The following is a 23,604-nucleotide window of genomic DNA, read 5'->3' as shown; positions in this document are numbered from 1 at the left end:
TTACCAAAGACGACAGGGGAATTTATCATTTGCTGTGTTTTTGGTGTCAATTTTAAGTCTGTCTTTGGTCTGTGTTACTGCACCAGATTTATGAAGTGACACTTTCTTTTTAAAAAGGTTAAAAAGAATGCGAAAATATGCCAGGGGTTGTCTGATGTAGAGAGTCCACATTTCTAATCTGCATATTTGGCTTTAATCCTAGCCCACTTTGAAAGCGGCATTGGTTGGTGCAGGAGGCCAAGGTACAAAATGTTACAAAAAGCCGCACTTGTGGCATATTAATCGCATTAAACCGGGGGTGCACAACGTTTCCTGGTTGGGGGCCACATTGCCAGACTGAACCAATGACGAGGGCCGAAATTAAAATTTAAAGGTGTATTAACAACTGAAATATTGTACTTATGGCATATTGAACACACATTATATAGCATTAATGTCTCGTTACACTTCCAGGACTCCCATCTAATGGGAGAAATACATGAAAAATACATGTGAGCAGCCACAAGACATAGGCATACATGTCTGTTACCAGATGGTTGGGGGCCGCACAGAATGGTATCAAGTGCCGCATGTGGCCCCCGGGCCGCAGGTTGTGCACCCCTGCATTAAACTTGTGTGGCAGATTTCTTAAATGCCCCACACAGTCTCTTCTGCTCTAATCTATTATCATGTTAATTATTTTATTTCCGGTCCCATTTCTTATTATTTTCTGTTATTATTTTTCCAGTTTGGAGTAAGAATGCTTTCAGTCTAATAACAGTCTGCCTTTAGTGCTCCATGTCGGGCAACATATATATATATATATATATATATATATTTTTACTTGGATCACGTTTCCTTTTCCCCAACAGCTATATTGAAAAATTCTATTTATACAGACCTGAATTACAGGTAAACCACAGTAGGACTGTACAATGCCTTAACCATTCTATCAAGAGCCCAGGCCTTAATGTGAGAGGATAATTCAGTTGCACTCACTACTAAGCCTGTGGACTTTTTCCTCTGCAGATACTATCATTAACCTGCCAAGCTATAAATTGTCTTCTGAGTTTTCTGCGATAGAATTCCAACAAGAAAATATTCCCACTAAGAAACATTTGATATGCCTCGACCCGAGTTCACGAGGCTAGCATGGAAAGGGTTTACTACGTTTGTCTTGAGCCACATAAATAATTTCCCTGTATGGCCAAGTATATAGAATATTGTAGATCCGTATCTAGTAGAGAATAGCATGTTATAGGAATGTTTTGTTATTTTACTATCTTGGTGCCATAAACTTACAAGAATAAGAAACCAATGGAATTGCTATCAGAAGATTAACTAGATAAGCATGCTTAGGGATCAGCGTAGATAAAAGAACAGTACTCGGCACCTGTGCCTTCCCTATAAGCTTCACAGGCTGACCCTATTATTCCACGATCAAGATCTACCATTTTCCCAAACACCGTAAACTTGACTCCTATACATGATTTCCCAAAACTGGTTTGTGTAAAAGTACAAAGTCTATAATGTAGTTTTATTACGGTATTTTTCTGTAGATTGTTATACTATAGCAAATGGCAGTAAGTAAAATCTTCTCTGAAAACCTGCATTTATTTTGTCCTTTTGTTTTATAGACTGAGTTTATTTCAATTTGTGGCTTAGTATTCTAGTTTAATTCTGTTTGGTTAGCTATTGAACGTGTATTGAAGGAGGGGAGTTAGAATACCCTGATATTGAATAGAGGGCAAAAACATAAGGCATCCATATGTCAACAAACTTGCACAACTTTATTGTTCAGATACCTACAAAATTACTGTAGGTAATATGTGAGGAGTTAGGTTAAAAAATAAGAGATGAAAACCACTCTGGAGACAGCAATTTTGTACCCTCGACAAATAGAACTAAATCTGCCTATGTGTGCCCGCTTGGCCAGTAGACTGTTTTGATGGTCCCAACTCACAGTATAAGTAAATATTCCTTGTGATTATAGCTTATCAAACTGCACCTCCTGTAGAGTAATTTCTGTGCTTAATGGCTCAAGGTATTGCAAAATTTAGTGGACTTCATCTAGGGCTGCTTTCACTTGGCCTTACCTGATGTCCACAATTCCTAGAGCAACCATGGCTTGTGAGCCAAACTCATTGCGTCATAGTGATCTATGATACTGTGAGTACCAGCCCAATCTTGGGTCCATTGTTTTGTACTCAAATTAGTATGAACAGTAGGGCTGGAACTCACAACATCGTAGATCACTATGGTGCGGTGAGCTCGGCTCATCTGACCCACAGTTGGTTTAAAATGTGGCAGTCACATGAACTGCATTTCGCAGACTTCACACAGCCATGTGGAAGCAGCCTTAGCATAATGTACTGTAATAAATACCTCAATGGTTGCTTCTTGGGATGTTTAGTGTAGAAAGCTACACTATTGTAGCCACAAGAGTTAGTCTAATTAATGGCATCAAAGCTATACCTATAATCTGCAATAGTATTAGTGTGGAAAGGGTTTATCTAAAGATAGACTCTGCCAATGTGTTCTTTTAAGGAGCTAACTTTAAGATACAGTCATGTGAAAAAATTAGGACACCCTTTGAAAGCATGTGGTTTTTTGTAACATTTTTAATAAAAGGTTATTTCATCTCCGTTTCAACAATACAGAGAGATTAAAGTAATCCAACTAAACAAAGAAAACTGAAGAAAAGTCTTTTCAAGATCTTCTGTAAATGTCATTCTACAAAAATGCCTATTCTAACTGAGGAAAAAGATAGGACACCCTTGCCCCTAATAGCGAGTGTTACCTCCTTTGGCTGAAATAACTGCAGTGAGACGGTTCTTGTAGCCATCTACCAGTCTTCGACATCGGTCTGAGGAAATTTTACCCCACTCCTCAATGCAGAACTTTTTCAGCTGTGAGATGTTTGAGGGGTTTCTTGCACGTACAGCCCTTTTCAAGTCACCCCACAGCATCTCAATGGGATTCAAATCTGGACTTTGACTTGTCCATTCCAGGACTCTCCATTTCTTCTTTTTCAGCCAATCTTTGGTTGATTTACTAGTATGTTTTGGGTCATTGTCATGTTGCATGGTCCAGTTCCGCTTCAGCTTTAATTTTCTAACTGATGGTCTCACATGTTCTTCAAGCACCTTCTGATACACAGTAGAATTCATCGTGGATTCTATGATGGTGAGCTGACCAGGTCCTGCTGCAGCAAAGCAGCCCCAAACCATGACACTTCCACCTCCATGCTTCACAGTTGGTATGAGGTTCTTTTCTTGGAATGCTGTGTTTGGTTTACGCCAAACATGTCCTCTGCTGTTGTGTCCAAATAATTCAATTTTGGACTCATCTGTCCAAAGAACATTATTCCAGAAGTCCTGGTCTTTGTCAACTTTATCTCTGGCAAATGTCAGTCTGGCCTAGATGTTTCTCTTGGAAAGCAAAGGTTTCCTCCTTGCACACCTCCCATGCAAGTTAAACTTGTACAGTCTCTTTCTGATTGTAGAGGCATGTACTTCTACATCAACAGTAGCCAGAGCCTGCTGTAGTTCTCGAGATGACACTTTAGGGTTTTTGGAGACCTCTTTTAGCATCTTGCGGTCTGCTCTTGGGGTGAACTTGCTGGGGCGACCAGTCCTGGGCATGTTGGCAGTTGTTTTGAAAGCCCTCCACTTGTAGACTATCTTCCGGACAGTGGAATGGCTGATTTCAAAATCTTTTGAGATCTTTTTAAATCCCTTCCCAGACTCATAGGCTGCTACAATCTTTTTTCTGAAGTCCTCTGACAGCTCTTTTGCTCTCACCATGGTGCTCACTCTCACTTCAACAGTCAGGAGCACACCAAACTAAATGTCTGAGGTTTAAATAGGGCAAGCCTCATTCAACATGCAGAGTAACGATCTACTAATTATGTGCACCTGGTGTGATATACCTGTGTGAGATCTGAGCCAATTTAAGAGGGAATACATGTGAGGGTGTCCTATCTTTTTCCTCAGTTAGAATAGGCATTTTTGTAGAATGACATTTACAGAAGATCTTGAAAAGACTTTTCTTCAGTTTTCTTTGTTTAGTTGGATTACTTTAATCTCTCTGTATTGTTGAAACGGAGATGAAATAACCTTTTATTAAAAATGTTACAAAAAACCACATGCTTTCAAAGGGTGTCCTAATTTTTTCACATGACTGTATGTGTCAGCCTTATATCTCTAGGTCCTTTTCATGCAGGTCTTTTCATTTCACTCTATCACAATTATTCAGGAACCTAATGGAAATGTATTTTTTAGATACAAAAGGTTTTATACATTTTGATCAAACTGTATAAGCTAACATGACCACATTCAAGTGTGTTCCTATGTTGGCATCAAATGTTGTACCATGTGGAACTCAAAACTGGACAACCTGCTGACAATTTACCTACTGTATGTCTGACCAAACTCGCTCGCTCACATTTCCTGCATGTCTAATTATGGTTCTGCCTGACAACCTGTATTGCGCGTCCTTCTAATTTCCTGACATTCTGGGGACGTCTATACCTCTGTGAAGTAACAATCCCAAAGACTCCTCACCTCTCTTTAGTTATAAACTAAATTCAGTACCATATCCAGAGCCAAACACCATAGACAAAGCACACACTTTGGAATCCTACAGCTGTATTTTTTACATTTCAGTAAATTGGAATCATTTTGTATAATATAAGTTTATACAATTTTTCTGGATAATGGAAACAATGCAGCGAACACTAGATATGTATGGCTAAAACTTGCACAAAAACTTTCATTATTCCTTCCTTCAGGTTATTTTTATATGATCATTACTGATTGCAGTCATGTTTAGCATGGTAACATTGACCAGCTGTAGTACCAGAGTTAGCCCAAAGAATGTGTCTTAAACTTTGCAAATCAGAGACATACTAGAAGTTTATATCAGTGAGGGTGCTGATACTCCTACTGATGGCAACAACAAAGAGGTTGAGCCCCTTGAGCTGCTGCAGACGCTACAGATGGCCTGCTAGGCAGCCTCTATGTAGTCTTCAACGTAATGGCGTTTTCTACTATTTTCATATTGATAGTGTAGCCTCAGGATAGGTCATTAATATGAGATCTGAAGGGGTCCAACACCTGGAACCTCCACCAATCACCATTTTGAGGAGGCCACGGGGCTCCAATAAATACTGCGTCCTTACAGCTTACCAAGCACAACGCTGTTCATATTGGATAGCGGCTGTGCTTGGTACCACAGCTCAGCCCTAACACTTGACTGGGACTGAGCTTCACCTAGGCCATGTGACAGATGAACATAGTGTCACATTATCTAGGAAGAGGCTTGACAATGATGCAACTGTATAACCCCAAATTATACAGCAAATGCAAATAGATGGTGTCACGATCACACTCGCTGGAGTACAAATGATCTTTGGATGTGGGTGGGCGGTCAATACGAAAGCAACTGATGAGTTATTACTTGGGAAGATGAATAATTTAACACTGCCACTGGTAAGGCTTGTTTCAAGAGCTCACACTTTTAAAGGAAGCCTTCACTTACTCCCTATTTTCTACATATAATTCCAGTTTATGTTAAAATCTACAGTTTCCTCCCAAACTATTATCTAAACAGGTAGCCTTATATGCTATGAGTTTAGCATTTGGATTTGAAGAACGCAAGACAACAGTTATTAAAGGTATTTTAATATGACGAAAAGAGTCACAATGCTCACAAAATCAGGGCATCTTCACTACTTCGGTGAGCCCCCAAGAAATGACACCCAGCCCTGGTGTTTCATAGTTTATGAACCTTTCTCTTTCTATATCCATCCCTGAATAATCTCATGTCACTGTGGAGGACCTCAGTATATCTAGAGTCTTGACTTTTATGATGACCGCTCTGTGTTATCTCCGGTTGCTGGGGTGTGACTAGCTAGAAGGCAACTTCACAGGCCTTAGATGACAAGTATATCTGTAAAGAATAAATCAAGGCAACTGGACGTACTGTAGATTTCTTGAAAACGTTTCACTCGTTCTTCCAACGAGCTTTCTCAATTCTGAGCGACTTCACAAAAATTCTGGGAATAAATATGTAACTGAATCAACATCTGATAATTATACCCAGCGTTGGGTCAAAGGTGTTGATTCATTATCCTAATTGGAGATGACAAGACACCGATCTGCACATGTAAAGATATATACTGGACTCGCCAGGGAGGGAGGAAGAGCTGGATCTAAATTAATATCAATATTTGCAACAAATAGCCAGGATGAACTGCACACCTGGCACTCAGGAGAAAAAAAAACCTGAGACCCAGTCCACAATATCCCAAGCTGGGAACTGTAGTTCCACTGCCTCATACCACGCTCTATCCACTATCTCCTAACATTTTAGGTTGACCCACAGCTTTAGTATCGGCCGCTGGTATATTTTACTGTCACAGCCGATGCTTATCCAGCCTATGGAAAGCTTAACCGAAGCTCATGCATCCAACTCCAACCAGCAACAACCCCATCATCCCCCCAATCAGTGTCCTAAATACCCCAGTGCTGCCCCTCCATGGGAACACCTTACACAATGCTAACTGTACATTGGGGCATGTATTTCCCCAAGGCTAAGCCCCTCAACTGAGACTACACATTAGACCCCTGCGGGGACTGGGTCTACCCGTCACCATCCATGTAATGAGGGTGATGGCTTAATTAAGGCCCCCGAGACACTAACTAGGCTAATGGAATGATTGCTTTACTCTAATTACCAATCTCGTGTCTGGCCTTAAGGTCTGGTGAGCACATCTCACCTCATGGCTCTAGGGTATCGATGAGAATGGCATGTGTATGTGTGAACTGTGTCTCCTGCAAAACCCTTCCAATCCACTAACAAACTTTATATGCACCTTAAAATGCCACAAAATGAATACACCTTATAAACCACAACAACATAACTAAAGCATCATGCTGGAAAGAGTTTGCATCGCTTAGATCTGTAGATTCCACTCTAAGGCCGTTGGTCCGGTTATCTTTTAGCTCTTCACAGCTATCAATATGAAAATCTTGGAACACCCCTTTTAAGCCACTTACATATGGATGTTTTTTTGTTTGTTTTTTGCCCGAAAAAACTGGAGTAGAACAAAAATGGAGTTAAAGTATAATGGAAATATTTGCAGCTTTCATCTATATTCACTTTTTATATCCATTCCTGGTTTTTCCTGATAAATGCGGACCAAATTACAGTTGTTTGACTATGGCCTCAGTTTGCCTTTCCAAGGATAGACTTGAAAGGTTATAATCGTCCAATGGGCCATAACGCTCAGCTCCTTTACCGATCTGTAGTGACCAGGGAGCAGGGCAGACCCAACCTGAGGACATTTCTGATATGGCAGAAGTTTATTGAACTGATAGATACACTTTAAAGTGCTATGTAAACATTTGTGTTGCTACTTCTTGACCTGTTCTTCAGTTCTTCAAAGGTAAATCTTTTTGTGCTGTCCAGTGATAATATAATCTAGTTTATTTCTGAATTTAGGAGAGATTAGTGGCAATTAAACTGTTAATTAGCTGTCATTTACAGCCTCATTTTTTGAGATCATTAAATGTAACATTTGAAGAGACTTTGTATCGTTAAACCTTAAGCAGCTAATCTTTTCCGTGGCTGGCATGATTTGATTCTTGGCATTTCCCATGAACTAAATAAATATTTATTAGTGTATTTAACCTTTACTGTTGACATTCTTCAAATTATGCATGTGTGATATATTTGTGAAAGGCATGTTCTGTCCTGTGTAAACATACTCAGGGGTGCAAACTGTGGTGCAGCTCATGAGGAGAGCTGATAGCCTGCAAATAATGAACAGGTACAAGAGAGACATCATACGATGAAAGGACACACAGCTTGCTCTGTCTAATATCTGCGTGTGCTGGACTGTTTCTTATTGTGTAGCAGAGAGTAATTCTAGAAATGGCCCTGCCTCATTGATCACTGCTTGAACTCCCATCTCTTACTTTTATAAAGCTCTACATTTTAGGCAATGGTCTTTTGAACAATAATTGGGTTTTCCTAATGTTAGAAGCAATGGTTAATTATGATGTGCTGCATTTTCTTGGGCGTGCTCAGATTAAGATCTGTTTTCTAACTTGTGCAACCAGATCTTAAGGGTTTTCTGTATCTGAACAAGTCTGTTGGGTGGAGCTTGTGTTTGACATTGTTCACATTAGGTCATGTGACACAGTCAGCAGTGAAGCGTATGTGCACTGTATGTTCAATACATTTTGGATAAATCAGTAGTATAGGGGATTTTAAAAATATTTTGAATATCTTATCAGAGAAAAAGGCTTCTTTCTCCTTTTGTCAACTCTTTTCTTACCCTCCTGTTTTACGAAACGAAGGCACCTTTCACGCGCGAGGATGCCATGTGTGATACGAACGTGTGAAATCCGGACCCATTCATTTCAATGGGGCTGTGTACATGTGCATTAGTTTTCAAGCATCAGTTGTGCGTTGCGTGATAATCGCAGCTTGTTTTTTTGTTTTGTTTTTTCACGCAACGCTGGCCCCATAGAAGTGAATGTAGCTGTAGTTTTTCAAGGGTGGTTGCTAAGAGATTTTTGTTGTATACCTTCAGTTTTTTATCACACGCGTGCAAAGCGCATTAAATCGCTTTGCACCTACGTGATGAAAACTGAACGCGATTGCAGGCAAAACTGAATGACTTTGCCTGCAAAATTGCGTATTTTTTACTGAACGCATTCGCAATGCATCCGGACCTAATCCAGACACGCTAATCTGCAAGGGGCCTAAGATTCTCTCTGAATTCTTTGATAAATCCGTCTTGAAGGGAGACAGATTGCCGCCTCACTGAAGTATCAGATTTACAAGCTCCCATAAAGTCCAATATTCAAAAAGTAATTTCCCCAATTGTGCAATGAATTTAAAAATGAAGTAACTTTATTGTAAAACATAGTGTGCCCATCCAACAAAATTGCTTACAAGTAAGTGATTTTATTGGATATTAACACCATGTTTATGAATAATTTTTGTACAACAGGGCTCCAAACAAAAAAAATAATAATCAAGGAGCCATTGGCTCCTAACCTGAAAAATTTAGGAGCCAAATTAAAATTTTTAGTCGCCAAATGTAAAATACATATAATTGCAGTATAATAAAAAAAAAAAGACATCTTACCTAGGATTGTCACAATACCAAAATTTAGACTCTATTTCAATACCATAAAAAAGTATTGCGATACTCGATAACACGTGAAAAAAATAAAACACCAAAAAAGACGCGTGCATTCCACATTTTATGGAACGTCTGGACCATAATAGAACAGTCCGATATATATTTTATATTTAAAATTGGGAAAAAGGGTGATTTATACTTAATATTTTGGTGTGTGTGTGTTCTTTTCTAAACTTAGTTTTTAAATAAAATGTAAAAAAAAAAAATATTTCCCCCCTTAGGGGCTAGAACCTGGGATCTTTTAATCCCTTGTCCTATTCACCCTGATGGAGCTCTATCAGGGTGAATAGGACTTCACACACTCCCTGCTGCTCTGTGCACACAGCAGCAGGGAGCTGTCTATGGCAGCCAGGGCTTCAGTGGCGTTTGTATTCAGGCATCAAATATATTCATTGGTGGCGCAATGGCCACAGCCCCTCCCCTCCTCCTCGCTTCTCTCAGCCCATTGGTTGGAGCGCCACAGGGGGGAGGGACTGCAGCCTCCTCCCCTGTGATGTTGAGAAGAACATGGGACACACAGCGCGTCCCATGTCAGTTCAACTCCTGTGTGACAGGCAGAGCAGCGGAGTGTCTAGGCGCAAATGGCGACAAGACTGCAAAGTCTTGTTGCCATTTTGCAATTCTAAGTCGCATTGGCAACAATTTTGGTCGCCATCTAGAGCCCTGTACAATAAAGCTAATTAGTTTTTAAATTCATTGCACAATTGCCGGATATTACCCTTAGAATCTTGGACTTTATCTTGCCTAGCAATGGAGACTGGGGTTTTTACCTTGGTATAGTGAGCTGTGTTTTAACTAAGGGTAGGTTCACACGCCTGTTTCTCTGTCGGAATAGCCTGCTGGAGTTCACCTGATCCAGCCTAGCCAGATACTGCCATTCACCCCTAGATCCTATTGACTACATTGGGATCTGGTGGGGATACTTCTGCCTTCTGGCGAAATGTCTGCTTTCGACCAAACAACTTTGCACACAACAGTTGATTTCTTTTTTTTCCAGCCAGAGAAGGAAAGGTATGAACCCACCCTCGGTGAAAATGCAGCTCACCATCCTGGGGTAAAAAGCCCAGGCCAATTTAGAATGTTGCATAGAGTAAGACTCCAGGGCGACTACCAGCAGATCCAGTGAACTATATATAGCAGGCTGTACTATTCTATAATATCCCATATGGGGATTCGGAGTGAAAAATGTTTAGGGAGAAGAATATCCTGCTATGTACGGTATGTGAGACATCATATCAATTAGTCTCCAATCAGTAGTTTAGGAAAAAATAAAAAATTTGAGATGAAGCCTACAGAAGGAAAACTGGTAAAATGGCAGATGTAATGGCCAGATGCTGTCATTCCTCATGTATACACATGGCAGCTTATTTTAAAAAATTACCTGAAATGACAGATAACCTCTTAGGGACATATGACATACCGGTACGTCATGATGTCCTGGTACTTAAGGACACATAACGTACCAGTACGTCATGTGTAGTTCCGATCACCGGCGTGCGGTGATCGGAACTGGGTGCCTGCTGAAATCAATCAGCAGGCACCCTGGGACAATGCGCAGGGGGGTTCTGTGGCTCCCCCGTGTCGGCGATCACGGCAAACCGCAGGTGAATTCAGACCTGCGGTTTGCTGCGTTTCCGGGCAATAGCGACGTTTTGGCTCTGCACTAGAGCCTTTCTCAAGCAAAGTAACAGGACATAGTGAACAATATATATATATATATATATATATATATATACCCACAACTGATTACATCATGTCATGTGAAAAATACATAATTGGTGAATTGCCTCTTTGGTGTCAGAATACAAAAAATAAAAACATGTCTTAAGCACAAAATTACATGATGGAGACAATAAAATACTATTACAGCTATTTAAAACATGATTGGTGAAGTTGCATATGCATGTGACATATGTAGATACATTTCATTCGCTTATATAATCTCCAAACATCATATCTTTATATAGCCCAAGTGCTGAAATTGTAAAAAAAAAAAAGTGACATGTGCAAATAATTAGTGATGCTGAGGAAAAGTTTAATGACAGCTGGGAGAACACTGACCCGATGAACCACGATCCCGCACATGCAGCAATGTCGACATTGGCGTCTACTGGAACTTACTGTGCATGCCCCGGTTTGCGTATGAGACATATACGTCATTATGACGAAGGAGGATCTCCTGGAGTGTGCGCAGGTCAGTCTCTCACATCAAACGACCACACGAGTCGCAGCAGACAGACTGGATTATCGCGTAGGTCCAGATCTCCTCCAAAGGGGCCATTCTCATTCATGTTTGCATTCATACGGGCTATATAATACCGGATCAAAGCGAGGAACAATTGTTCACCGTCAAGCGAACATTGTCATCACATAAAACTGGGAAAGTCGAGTGGATACCTGCATGATCATGCCGCATCCATTACTATTATCCCTGTGGATCCTTGCAAAGCCCTGCAGGTACTATTTTGGGGTACATAAGACTCTTTTTTAATCACTTTTTTAATACCATTTTTGGGAAGATCCTTTTATAGATCAGGTTGTTACGGACACAGTGATATCAAACATGTTTAGTGTATTTTTTTTTTAAATTAATTATATGTGCGTATATAGGAGATAAGTGGTTTTTTTTATTTATTTTTTAGTTTTTTGGTCTCTGACCCACTTGGTTCTTGAAGATCCAGTGGGTCTGATGCCTGTACTATACCCTGCAGTACACTGTATAGTCAGCTGCTGTGTATTTGCATGTACACTTAGCCTGATTAGACTCCTGCCTGTGTTAGCGTCCGGTTGCCATGGTAACCAACCGGACACTGCCGCAGCGGCCCTCTCTGTTTACCCTTAAGCATCGGAAAGCTGCCTGCTTCATTCATAAAGTGGCACTGGGCTCCACTGCCTTTACAAAACTAGTGTAGATGCCAGACCCCACCCCCTGTATTGGGGGTCATTCACCATGCACAGGGACACTGTTGAAGGGGGGGGGGGGGGGGGATCTGTGGATGACACATAGTATAAGATGCTATTTATCTGTCATCCACAGATCCCCCCCCCCCCCCATAGCAGTGTCGTGCCATCCACAGACCCCGATAACAATGTCAGCCACAGATCCCCCATAACAGTGTCATCCACACACCACCATAACAGTGCGTCATTCACAGATCCCCCATAACAGTGTCATCCACAGATCCCCCATAATAGTGTCATTCACAGGCTACCATTAGTTCAAACCCCACCAAAAGCATACCTTTTGGTTCAAAATATTATTTTTCTTATTTTTCCTCTTATAGGGCGAAACATACGGTAGATTTTATTGTTGCGTTTTAACCAAATGACAATTCTGTTCAAATACTGTAGTAATGTTAACAAAGCAGTGCTGTAAGCAGTTCATGCATTGCAATAAGGTATTTTAGGATTTAAAGGGAATGTGCAACTGAATTTTTTTCTGCCAGTTAAAACCAGATAGCGACACATTTTATTTCTAATCTCTTTTCATTTTCTGATTGGGATTTTATTTTTTTGTTTTATGTTATGAACAAGATTATGGAGGCTGTCATCCTGCCTGAGCTGCCTTAACACCATTTAGAGAGCAGTTAGAGATTTGCCTTACAGCACCCACATGGGCCATAGACACAATGGTCTTGAGGGGACCTCATTGACTTCTATGGGAGAGTTTTCTAGTCATGTTCTGTGACTTGTGCACAGGTGATGAGGGAGTAGATAATATTTGACAATCCCCTATTGATCTGTGATTTGTACAAGTGTTTTGTATTATTAACATTGGTGACCAATGTAAAAATGGCAGGATTTTGTTTTTTGTTTAAGTATAGATTTTGACATGTAAAATTAAAAGAAAGTCACAAATAGTTTAAAAATGGGTTTAACATAAAAATATGATTTAAACAATAGGTAATTTACTGATGATACATTCCCTATAAGAGGTCCAATTTGACTCTTCTTTGATTTAGTGTCTGCAGAAAATCTGGAAAAGACAATGAAGCAAATGGAACGCCAACTCCAGCAGCTTGAGAAGGATTTGGATACCTTTCCTCCGTCTGATGATGTACATGATAAGTTTGTGACCAAAATGTCCATATCCTTTTGACAACTGTACAACTTATGGAGGGCTGGTTGAATAAGCTCCAGGTTTACGTAAAGTTTTAAATCTGTTCCAATAACCTTTGTATATTTTGCAGTATTCGTGGTTTGAAAGCTTTAAACAGTTTAGAACCAAAAAGGCTGCATGCTGTGAGTAAAAGGTTGTGTCAAAAGCAGAGGCTACTAGTTCTGACAGAATAGAGGTGTTTTGTGCAAAATGTTATTTATTTATATATATTTTTTGTAGGACACTATTTAGTATGTCCTTCATGAAAACTCAAGTGGGCATTGGTTATATGCATGTATTAGGGTGATTCACATCATGTATATCAGGGAACCTCCATAGGGTATCATAAGTCAGACAGAGAACAAAAGCGTATCCTTTTGCCCTCCATCTGGATGGTATATGTCAGTATACTACAAAAATAAAAACATGGAATAGCATAGCAGACTAGAGTATTCCATCCTGCAATGTCCTTTAAAACAAAAAGGATCCATTTAACAAACACTATAATAGTGTCACGGCGGGTTAAAGTGTGAGCAAGTTGGAGCTGGGTGTAGGCTCTTATAGTACACAAGAGTCTGAGGTTAGTGAGACTTCAGCTTCTTGTGGAACTGGAGTTATGCTGCCATCCTGGATCTTACCATCTGTCCAGTTTGAGGACCACCTTGTTGGACATACAGTCAGGTCCATAAATATTGTCACATCGACACAATTGTAACATTTTTGACTCTATACACCACCACAATGGATTTGAAATGAAACAAACAAGATGTGCTTGAACTGAAGACTGTCAGCTTTAATTTGAGGGTGTTTACATCCAAATCAGGTGACCGGTGTAGGAATTACAACAGTTTGCATATGTGTCTCCCACTTGTTAAGGAACCAAAAGTAATGGGACAATTGGCTTCTAAGCTGTTCCATGCCCTGGTGTGTGTTATTCCCTCGTTATCCAAATTACAATGAGCAGATAAAAGGTCCAGAGTTCATTTTAATTGTGCTATTTGCATTTGGAATCTGTTGCTGTCAACTCTCAAGATGAGATCCAAAGAGCTGTCACTATCAGTGAAGCAAGCCATCATTAGGCTGAAAAAACAAAACAGACCCATCAGAGAGATAGCAAAAACATTAGGCGTGGCCAAAACAACTGTTCTTTAAAAATAAGGAACGCACCGGTGAGCTGAGCAACACCAAAAGACCCGGAAGACCACAGAAAACATCTGTGGTGGATGACCGAAGAATTCTTTCCCTGGTAAAGGAAAACACCCTTCCCAACAGTTGGCCAGATCAAGAACACTCTCCAGGAGGTAGGTGTATGTCTGTCAAAGTCAACAATCAAGAGAAGACTTCACCAGAGTGAATACAGAGGGTTCACCACAAGATGTAAACCATTGGTGAGTCTCAAAAACAGTAAGGCCAGATTAGAGTTTGCCAAACGACATCTAAAAAAGCCTTTACAGTTCTGGAACAACATCCTATGGGCAGATGAGACCAAGATCAACTTACACCAGAGTAATGGGAAGAGAAGAGTATAGAGAAGGAAAGGAACTGCTCATAATCCTAAGCATACCACCTCATCAGTGAAGCATGGTGGTGGTTGTGTCATGGCATGGGCATGTACAGGTCCTTCAAAAAGAAAAAATAGCATATTGTGATAAAGTTCATTATTTTCTGTAATGTACTGATAAACATTAGACTTTCATATATTTTAGATTCATTACACACCAACTGAAGTAGTTCAAGCCTTTTATTGTTTTAATATTGATGATTTGGGCATACAGCTCATGAAAACCCAAAATTCCTATCTAAAAAAATTAGCATATCATGAAAAGGTCCTCCAAACAAGCTATTAACCTAATCATCTGAATCAACTAATTAACTCTAAACACCTGCAAAAGATTCCTGAGGCTTTTAAAAACTCCCAGCCTGGTTCATTACTCAAAACCGCAATCATGGGTAAGACTACCGACCTGACTGCTGTCCAGAAGGCCATCATTGACACCCTCAAGCAAGAGGGTAAGACACAGAAAGAAATTTCTGAACGAATAGGCTGTTCCCAGAGTGCTGTATCAAGGCACCTCAGTGGGAAGTCTGTGGGAAGGAAAAAGTGTGGCATAAAACGCTGCACAACGAGAAGAGGTGACCGGACCCTGAGGAAGATTGTGGAGAAGGACCGATTCCAGACCTTGGGGGACCTGCGGAAGCAGTGGACTGAGTCTGGAGTAGAAACATCCAGAGCCACCGTGTACAGGCGTGTGCAGGAAATGGGCTACAGGTGCCGCATTCCCCAGGTCAAGCCACTTTTGAACCAGAAACAGCGGCAGAAGCGCCTGACCTGGGCTACAGAGGCAGCACTGGACTGTTTCTCAGTGGTCCAAAGTACTTTTTTCGGATGAAAGCAAATTTTGCATGTCATTCGAAAATCAAGGTGCTAGAGTCTGGAGGAAGTCTGGGGAGAGGGAAATGCCAAAATGCCTGAAGTCCAGTGTCAAGTTCCCACAGTCAGTGATGGTCTGGGGTGCCATGTCAGCTGCTGGTGTTGGTCCAATGTGTTTTATCAAGGGCAGGGACAATGCAGCTAGCTATCAGGAGATTTTGGAGCATTTCATGCTTCCATCTGCTAAAAAGCTTTATGGAGATGATGATTTCATTTTTCAGCAGGACCTGGCACCTGCTCACAGTGCCAAAACCACTGGTAAATGGTTTACTGACCATGGTATTACTGTGCTCAATTGGCCTGCCAACTCTCCTGACCTGAACCCCCTAGAGAATCTGTGGGATATTGGGAAGAGAAAGTTGAGAGACGCAAGACCCAACACTCTGGATGAGCTTAAGGCCGCTATCGAAGCATCCTGGGCCTCCATAACACCTCAGCAGTGCCACAGGCTGATTGCCTCCATGCCAGGCAATATTATCTGCTCATATTCAGCCAAATGCTTCGGAACTCATTGGACGGCGCTTCACAGTGCAGATTGACAATGACCCAAAGCATACTGCAAAAGCCAAGTCAATCACCTGATCTGAATCCGATTGAGCATGCATTTCACTTGCTGAAGACAAAACTGAAGGGAAAATGCCCCAAGAACAAGCAGGAACTGAAGACAGTTGCAGTAGAGGCCTGGCAGAGCATCACCAAGGATGAAACTCAGCGTCTGGTGATGTCTATGCGTTCCAGACTTCAGGCTGTAATTGACTGCAAAGGATTTGCAACCAAGTATTAAAAAGTGAAAGTTTGATTTATGATTATTATTCTGTCCTATTATTTTTGGTCCCTTAACAAGTGGTAGGCACATATGCAAACTTTTGTAATTTCTACACCGTTCACCTGATTTGGATGTAAATACCCTGAAATTAAAGCTGACAGTCTGCAGTTAAAGCACATCTTGTTCATTTAATTTCAAATCTATTGTGGTGGTGTATAGAGCCAAACATGTTAGAATTGTATTGATGTTCCAATATTTATGGACCTGACTGTAGATTGTCATCCCTTATGTATCCTCCATGTCCCCATCTTACCTCTTTTGATGTTTGGCGTGGGTTTATGTTCAGGGTGTGGTGTACGTCTTGTTGTGGCTTCATTTCTAATCTTTTGGTTTTGTTCGTCCAGCATGTATGTAAGGTGTTTGGCTGTGTGTTGTGCCTCCGGTGAAGGGGCTCCTGGGTACTTCGGAGGGGGAACTGCTTTGACCACCTGCCTGCGGAAGTAAGCTCCAGGGTTTCCTGGTGTGGGAACCACTAGTTAGTAGCAGTTGATGTTTCATCCAGTTGTTGTGGCAGGTAAGTGCTGTTGTTCCAGTGTGTGTTGTTTGCGCTGGGTGCTTACCTGCCAATCTGGTTTATCTTTTCTTGTTGCTAGGTCTGCTGGCTGGATACTCCGGTTCATCCATGTCGTGGATGAACAGGTCGTCTCCTAGCCCTGACATTATTACCTGGGATCTCTAGGGTTAGTAAGGCCCGAGGTTCCGGGTATGAGCCCTCCCACCATTAGGGTTCGCTCATATGGTTAGGAGGTCAGGGCTAGGATTTAGGGATGTGTTAGGTCACCTGCTCCCTTTATTCCTGTTTCCAGGCCTAGTGGCATATCCCGCCAACTACATTGTACATTGTGGAGTTTCCCCCCACACCCAACCGTAACAAATAGCCTAGCCTCTACCGGCAAGTAGTGTAGCAGTCTGCTATTCTCCTGCTGGCAGGGCTGTGCATGAGTGGGAGGAGGATTTGAATCTCCTGTGTCCTACTTCTGCAACCTGAGCTTCTAATACAGATCACTGCAGGAGGACCGAGGAGATATAAATTTCCCACTGTGTTTGCGGGGGTGGGAGGGTTAGGTAGGAGGGGACATATCAGCAACGTATTCCACTATTGTGCTATAAGTTACAGATTTCTTTTAAAGGTATACGTCGGGATTCCTCTTGGTGTATACATCTGACAGAAAGCTAACAACATGATTTGAACCCACCCTTAAGCACACTTTTGCATTATATTGAGGTGTATTGTAAGAATTCATTATCTGAAGACGATTCTGCCAAAACAAAATGTTATTAGATGAGTGACACGAGATGACCAGCTTTAAGCCTCAACAGTCACATTAAAATTGGAAGAACCCTCCCAAAAATGTCACTTTTTTATTATAGATTTAGATTTTATGTCTGAAGTGAACTTAGTTGATGCACAACTCAGGTGGCTGAAGTCCATTTTAACCTTTTTAGTGACAACTAATTTTAGCCTTTAAGGAGCATTCTGATTGGTTAAAGTTATACCCTATATTTTGATACCAATTTATTTTTATATATTTTTACACACTTACTATTACATTATGCATCACTTTACAGATATTATCATCACACTTTACCTAGTGCAGCTCACAATCTAAGGTTCTTATCAGTATTTTTGGGGTTTGTGTGAAGAAACCAGAGTACCTGGAGGAAACCCACTCAAACACAGGGGCAACATACAAACTCTGTGCACATGATGTTCTTGGTCAGATTTAAACCTAGGGCCCCAGTGCTGCAAGGCACCAGTTCTAACCATTCAGCCACCATGCTAGGGAGTAACTATGAGATTGGTGGGCGTCCTACCACTGATCACTGAAACTGGGACCTCTTGCCCACTGCAGCTCCTTAAAAAGAAGGGAGCTCCATTCATTTCTGAGCCCTGTACTCGGCTATCTCTGGAACTCTCATAAAAAAGAATAGAGTGGACATGAAGGACAATGTAAAAAGACAGCTTTATTGGTATTTGTGTGGGTACAAATTTTTGTATGACTTTTTTTGCCACCATAATTCTGATGATGTCTGGGTCATGGTATCATTAATGGCCTAATAAAGATCAGAGGATTGATTATATGGACAAGCTGTTATCTTCTTACTCCTTTCCTTGTTTAAAAAAAAAAAAAAAAAAAAAAAAAAGATCATGCTGTCTGGTTGATTGATGAGAGAATGATAGATAACATGCACCAAAGGTAGGGATTTACGTCCTTTATAAATTGAGTTGGGAGTAAATTCAACTGAAAACCAGCTTTCAGCCATTATCTCCTGATGTAGAGAAACTAATGCTGCAACCAGGCCCATATCTCTAGCCGTTACCAAGCCTTCGATATGAAGGGTTAAAGCAGCCCTCGCCCTGCTGCCCGAGCTCTACTCAGATGAACTGTTAGGTCCTTTTCTCAGAGCCCGAACAGAAGGCAAAACTGTTAGGGTTTAAAAAGAAAAGTTAGAGCTTTCATTTATTTATTGTGTATTTATTTTTTTAAAAGCATGTCATCTTGCATCACTAATCATGGGATATCTCTGACTGAATGGAAATGTAAGGGAGGACACATCTGTAGGTGACAGACACTAATAGTTATAGATTTTTAAGGGATTTTTCTTGACATTTTTTTTAAACTGTTAGGATAATGAGGAGTGGCTATGAGACAATGAAATGCACTAAACTTATTAAAGCTGTTCACCAGTACATTGTGTACAAAATATTGGTCTAAAGTATATCAATCAAAAGAGGAGAGAACATTTATCTAATTTCACAATTTTTCTAAAAGTTAAGAATTTATAAGATGTAAGCTGTGGTTAATTTTAATCTTTATTTTATTTGTTGAATACTTTTTGTTTTCAATTCTCCTACTTTTCGCACTCTAACGTCTGTCAGGTGCCCATAACGTCTGTCAGGAATGCGCCATAACTGGCATTAGGAGAATCAGTTGGCAATTGAAGCATTTAACCATGGGTATTTAGCAAACCCTATAGAAATAATTGACAGATTTACTTTATAAGGCATCTGTCAGCAGTTTTGTGTGGTCAAGAGTTGAAGCGTCACTTTGAAGTGCTCCCTGCGTTGATCTGCTTTACTGTCCATCCCCTCTGCTCTGAGTTACAGCTGTAGTGGTCTCCTAGTTGTGATCTCCCACTATATTTTTCACCAGACCATGGACCAATTGTAACTCAATGTGTCTGCAAAAAACTGCAAACGGCACACGGACCAGATCTATATTTTGCAGATCAGCAGTTTACAGACTGCCAAGCGGACATGGTCGTGCATGAGACCTATACAGCTAAATAAATTTGGTGCATTTTACTGCAGCACACTTTATATTAATATCATCCATAATAAATCTCCGCCTTAGTATTAGAACAGCCACACTACAATAATACTATAGCACAGCAAATGTTCTTTTAGTGTCTGCTACAGCTGTACCTCCTTCCATATGCCTCCATCTTGTTGCTAACTCTTTTCATAGATGACAGCCCAAATAAAAAATGTTTTACTTTAACCTTTGAGATGCATAGAAGCACAAAACAGTAGGATACTTTTTGATCAATACTATTTTTAGATTTGTTTCACGTTAGATGTTGTAATGGAAGATGGTGGATTCTCTCTGCACCTGAACAGATTCGGTTTGAGGCTACTCCTAAAGACCTTACCCTGGTGGCCCAAATCTTCACCCTTTCACTTGTATACAGGTATCTGGACTCCACTGCAGGGGAACCACCAAGCTGCTACTTTCTGGAATAGTCTATTTTCAGTGACTGCTAATCCTTGGGAATCAAGAGACAGTTGTGCGGAACACCAAGGGATCAGGCAAAAACGGACAGAGTTTATACAGTCTGGAAAACTGGCAATAGTTTGATGCAGTTGGCCCAGGGTCAGCATGAGAGTCAGGCAGCAAAGAGTCATATACGTTAAACAGGCAGAGGTTGGCCATGGGAGATCAGAAAGTAATATAGTGCACCTTAACGAGGAACTAACTAGCAGAGATGGGTAATGCAGGCAAGAAGCAAGCCTCAGCCTGTGTGGAGGGACAGAGCATTGCTATTCTGACGACCGGACTGGCGCGGGGCAGTTGAGAGTTCCAGCAGCAGGGAGATGAAGGTGTAAATTGTATCTATAATTTGAATAGAAAGAAAGGAATGTGTTGGTGGAGGGCATGCATTCTTGTTGGCCCACTTGTTAAGTCATTTGCTTGTAGTTTGCTGTTTAATCCGGGTTGACTATGTGTTTGCTGCTACTTTGTCTAACAGAAGTTATATAGTCTTTTTGCTATTTACACAGTTTTGACAGTAGTGACTGTTTCTCAGTTTTGAGCCCCCGTCGTATTCCACGAAGACTTGAAGCTTCTGTTCTCTGCTACGGTGTGACACATCTCTGTGTAGACAGACAATAACTTAGAAGCTATAGACCTGCATATGGCTTATGTTAATACGGCATGATCTCACTAATTAGAGAAGCACACATCGAGGCAAACAGATTTTCCAGCAAATTAATAAGAAAAAGAGTGTTTGATATAAAGGTTAGATAATCCTGCGCAGCATGGAGAATTCCAGATCTGTCTGTACATTTAATCCTAAATGAGGGGAAGCTGAATGATTTTTGCTCTTAAAAGACGGGCTGCTCACAAAAAGCCAGCAGGAAATCCGGAATAGGAAGATGCTCTTTGTCTGAGATACTTTATCAAAAAGTGGGGTATTGTTTAATGGTCAATCTAACATCACATCTCCCAGCTAAATAGCACAAGTTGAAGGACACTAATTACAATCTCTGGTTCCGTGCTGATAGTCTGCATTTTGTATACTTTTACATATGACAATTTCAAACTGAAAAATGGATTTTATGGATTTATTTAAAACAAAGCGAAATGTCTCCAAAAGACCACCTCTTTGTGAGGACCACCTCTTTACCCTGACACGATTCCCAGTGACAGCTTTCATCATAAACTATGCATACTCGCCACCTTATTTAGTATTGAATTGTCATGTGTAGTAGCACAAGTCACTTACAGCATATACCCGACGCAGGAGGAGGCATTGTTTTATAGAAAAACAAAAAGACAAGGCATAAAATGTCCTTAAATAGAGGAATAAAGAGTACAATGAGTTCATCAGAGTATCCATACATGTAGTACTGTATCAAGTGTAGTAAAAAGGGAGACAAGACATTACCATCATGTAGAAACCCAACATTTCAGACCAGGAGTACCTATAGGAGCAAATATTGATCCATTGACTCAGATTTGAAATCCTAAAATTGTATTCATATATCAGCATTTTACTGACTCCCTCCTTAACTGCCTCTAAAGAAAGTTGTGCTGTATTGGGCAAGGTTATGTTGCTGGTTACACCAGCCAGGGAGTTAGAGTACGGTTACAAAGCGACAGTTGTGTCAGCCAGGATCGCAGGGCATCACACTGTAGCGGTGACCCCTTAAAAATGAATGGGGTTGCAGTGCGAGTTGCATGTGTACCGCAAACGGCGACCCAGGAATCGCTGAAAAATTTCCACCGTATCACCTAAAACAAAGAATGATGAGGAAACTCAGCCGCCTGGGGGTAATAGTGAGTGAAGAAAATGCAAGCTCTGGTTCAAATGATAATTCTCCTGGGAGGGGATAGTGTTTTTCTGGATACTGCATATTGTAGTAATTTGAAAGAAATTGTAAACTTTACCTAATGTAGTTAAATTTTGCTTAATATTAAATACAAATATTAAAATCTTGTATGAAGGCAGGGTTTCTAAAATTCGGAAGCCAATTTGACGGGTGAAATCTAGCACTTCTCCAGAGAGTAAATGACGGGTGACTTTATAGGAGACAGATGATTTGTTTGTTGAGAGGGCTGGAGTATTAGGTATAAATGCAAGAGAGAATTAGGCAACAATTGATCATTTTCAGTGTGTATCCAAAGTGCAGCTTGGGCTGGAGAATTTACTACTGTAAGGCTAGTCTCACACATGCGCTTACGCAGTCTGGCAGACTGTTCTGGCAGAGGAACTGCCTGCCGGGAGTTTCCCGTAAGGCGGCCTAGCTGGATGTGTGTGTTCACCACAGAACCCCATTGACTATAATGGAAATCAGCCAGACAAAAACGGTTTCATGCAGCGTTTTTTGTCCAGCTGAATCCTGGCATGTATGCTGGGGAGCAGCACTATCCAGCTGCCCGGATCTGCAGAATGTCCAAAAATGTCCGGCACATGGATAAAAAATATGGTCTTTAATAAAGGTATTTTACCTTTTATTCTCAAGGTTAATCTTTTCAATTAATTGACATGATCGGTACCTATAGTTGTCTCCAATATGCTGTATTACTCTGTACATACAAAGGAGTAACAAAATAGAGTGTGGGATATAAGATTACACATGCCAATTTTTATGTGATTCAGTCTGGGGATTGGTGCTTTATATAGAGACGGGTAAATTTGAAATCTAGCATTGGAATGGGTCAAAATTAGACTAATGCTTGATCCTATTCTCTTCTATTGAGCCTTGACATTTAATATAGACCGTTCCTACTAATGTTTGTGCACTACTGTTCTAGCGCCCGTTATTGTAACAGGCTTATTGTCTAGTGTGTGTGTATGTATATATATTTAGTCATCTTCTTGTTTCCTTGTTCTTGGGCTTTGTCACTACTGTTGTTTGTAGGTTTTGAATGTTATCTCTGCCAAGTACCCCCTAATACTTATCTCAACTATTATTGGAAACTTGGTTTCTTTTAGGGAACAAAAGATGGGAAAGTGTTGATATCCACCTTGGAACCATTGCATTATCTATTGTCTGATCTCTACCATAGTTGTGATTAGGAAAGAAACCCTTTTATCCAACAGATGGTGGTGATCAATTTCTTGATTATCTTCTCAAAGGTAGAATTGATGACTATAAACCCAACCTAGACATCTTAAGTATTTTTAAGGGATTCTGTAGTCAAGCATCAGATGATCAATTTTGGCTGCCCTGAGACCATGTAATGTGCCAAATACTACTGAAAGCAAGAAGCAATATAAAAAAAAAACGCTTTTGTCAGGAAACGATGAAAGATTGTCAAACC

The 23,604-nt window shown here is 40.6% G+C and overlaps 1 protein-coding gene across 4 annotated transcripts in view; it reads left to right on the top strand.

The window, feature by feature from the left end:
* Positions 1-23,604, top strand: part of DIAPH3 (diaphanous related formin 3) — a 682,618-nt gene that overhangs the window by 412,007 nt on the left and 247,007 nt on the right. For all 4 annotated transcript variants that reach the window (XM_044286187.1, XM_044286189.1, XM_044286188.1 and 1 more), the window contains one exon: positions 13,162-13,286. In XM_044286187.1, the coding sequence (XP_044142122.1) occupies positions 13,162-13,286 (125 nt within the window). The remainder of the gene's footprint in view (positions 1-13,161; positions 13,287-23,604) is intronic.

Source organism: Bufo gargarizans, chromosome 3 (assembly GCF_014858855.1).
Source record: "Bufo gargarizans isolate SCDJY-AF-19 chromosome 3, ASM1485885v1, whole genome shotgun sequence".
NCBI classification, from domain to species: domain Eukaryota; kingdom Metazoa; phylum Chordata; class Amphibia; order Anura; family Bufonidae; genus Bufo; species Bufo gargarizans.
This window is presented reverse-complemented; position numbering and strand designations above follow the sequence as displayed.